A 1,960-nucleotide genomic window follows, 5' to 3' on the forward strand; every position below is an offset into this window, starting at 1 on the left:
TACCTTTATTTCTCCCAACTACCGCTTTGCCACACGGTGTCGCTACAGATCTTGGCTACCAACGTGAAGTTGGCGTCAGCGGTCCATGATTATATAGTCAAAGGTATGTACATACATGCTATAGGTATATATGTATGTATGTATAATGTATATGTATACAAACAGCAATGGACAGTTAAAATCGTCGGTAATGTCATCGTTCTTCAATTACCCCCCGAGCCAGTCACGATCAAAATTTAAGAGGCGATAATATGTCTTAAATTTATTAACTCCTTTATTAACTCTTTGCGCGACACATCGATTAGGTTATTCGACATTCTAAAGATAAAAGAATCTTCCTTTGTATGAAATCCCGGATCGCGCGGCAAATGACGCAATAAAATAAAATGTTTTGATTGGTTAATTCGGATGACGCGCGCGTGACGCGCTCAGTGGGAACGCACCCTAATCGTTTTCCATTAATCAGCGACGTTAGGTGTGAAAACGCCGCGATGTCTGCATGAGGATCCAGCCTAAAGCCTATATCAGTTGATAAATTCTGAAATACAACAAGTGTTTAAGCCTTAGGGCTCCTGCACACTGGACGCGAAAATGCTTGCCACGCGACAAAATGCGACGCGTAGCCAATAAACTTACAGCTCCTAAAGAAAGATGATACCTCCATTCATGGCTACCGCGTCGTGTCTTGCCGCGCGTATCATCTTTCTTTAGAAGCTGTAAGTTTATTCGCTACCGCGTCGCAACCTTTGCCGCGCGACAACCGACAAGCATTTCCGCGTCCAGTGTGCAAGAGTCCTTAAATCGTAAGGAATGGACCAATCGCCATTGAATTTAAAGAAAATAATGGATTATGATTGGTCAATTTCTTACGGCTTACTATACATCTATTGTGTTTCGGGACTAACTGGTTTTTCTGTCAAGCTGTGAATTCTTCCTTAAATGCTAATTTGAGATTTGACTATGAATACCGCGCGGTCTATGAATACTGGGCCAACTGGGCCATAGTTGGCATAGTTGTGCATTTATGCAAGTTTGTTTGAATAAGGTCGTAGTATATAGTTTGTTGATGCATCCATTTCTCAATAAGAGCAATGAAATAATGGTCGAATGTGATTTGTCAAATTGCGTAAATCAATAAATAAGAACCAATCCCATTCGAGTGCTACTCAGCTGCTGGATGAACACTAGGTGGTGATACTAGATGCATCCGCTTTTACGGTTCCCGCGAAGTTTCGTATAACCTATCTTTTTCGCTTTTCATAAGTGTTCCACACCCCTTGCTAGGTTAGCGACATATTTCGTCGTTGTCATATATTCGGCGATTGCTAGGAATTGTCGCGTAATAAAAACGTATTTCTTGCTGAATAATGAAATCTTTAGATAACGAAGAGATTTGTAGATTAGCAATTTGACAATTTGTTCTTGTCAGCGACGTGTTTGCAAGACTATCAAGTGCCGAACAAACAAACTCCGTTTATGAATGCACGCGAAGAGAACGCATGATGAATACGGCCGCGAGATTCGCGCGAGTGTTGTGATTCGCGCGAAAATTGCAGAAAATTCGCGGATACGGACAATTTTTTTTGACTGTTCGATAGATCTTGCATTATTTGCTTGAAGAAAATATCAGATATATAAGACCATATTAATCTTATATGATTCGCAAATTTACGTTTGTGTCGAGTGATAATCTCACATAGTGTAGCGTTCGTTTCCTTTAAACACTTTTAAACGGCCGACTACCAAATGTCAAAGAACAAACTCAATTTGACATTACCACCTGGCTCGATAGAACCGGTTCCAGAAGCATCTCCGTCACCGCCGGTTCCGCCTGCTTATCCGGAACCTGCAGAGATATCCGAGTAAGTATCGAGCGAACAGGGATCTTTTAATTTCGTTTCCGAATAAACACCAAGTATATATAAATGTGTGTGCGTGTGTGTGTGTGTGTGTGTGTGTG

General features: G+C 41.2%; 1 protein-coding gene across 1 annotated transcript in view; it reads left to right on the plus strand.

The window, feature by feature from the left end:
- Positions 1-1,029: 1,029 nt before the first annotated feature.
- LOC105462592 (dual specificity mitogen-activated protein kinase kinase dSOR1) overlaps positions 1,030-1,960 on the plus strand; it is a 9,357-nt gene continuing 8,426 nt past the window's right edge. Inside the window, exon 1 of the mRNA XM_011709322.1 lies at positions 1,030-1,862. Coding sequence (XP_011707624.1) covers positions 1,747-1,862 — 116 coding nt within the window. The 5' untranslated portion in view covers positions 1,030-1,746. The remainder of the gene's footprint in view (positions 1,863-1,960) is intronic.

The sequence above is a fragment of the Wasmannia auropunctata genome, unplaced genomic scaffold (assembly GCF_000956235.1).
Source record: "Wasmannia auropunctata unplaced genomic scaffold, wasmannia.A_1.0 LD336116.1, whole genome shotgun sequence".
Taxonomy (NCBI): Eukaryota; Metazoa; Arthropoda; class Insecta; order Hymenoptera; family Formicidae; genus Wasmannia; species Wasmannia auropunctata.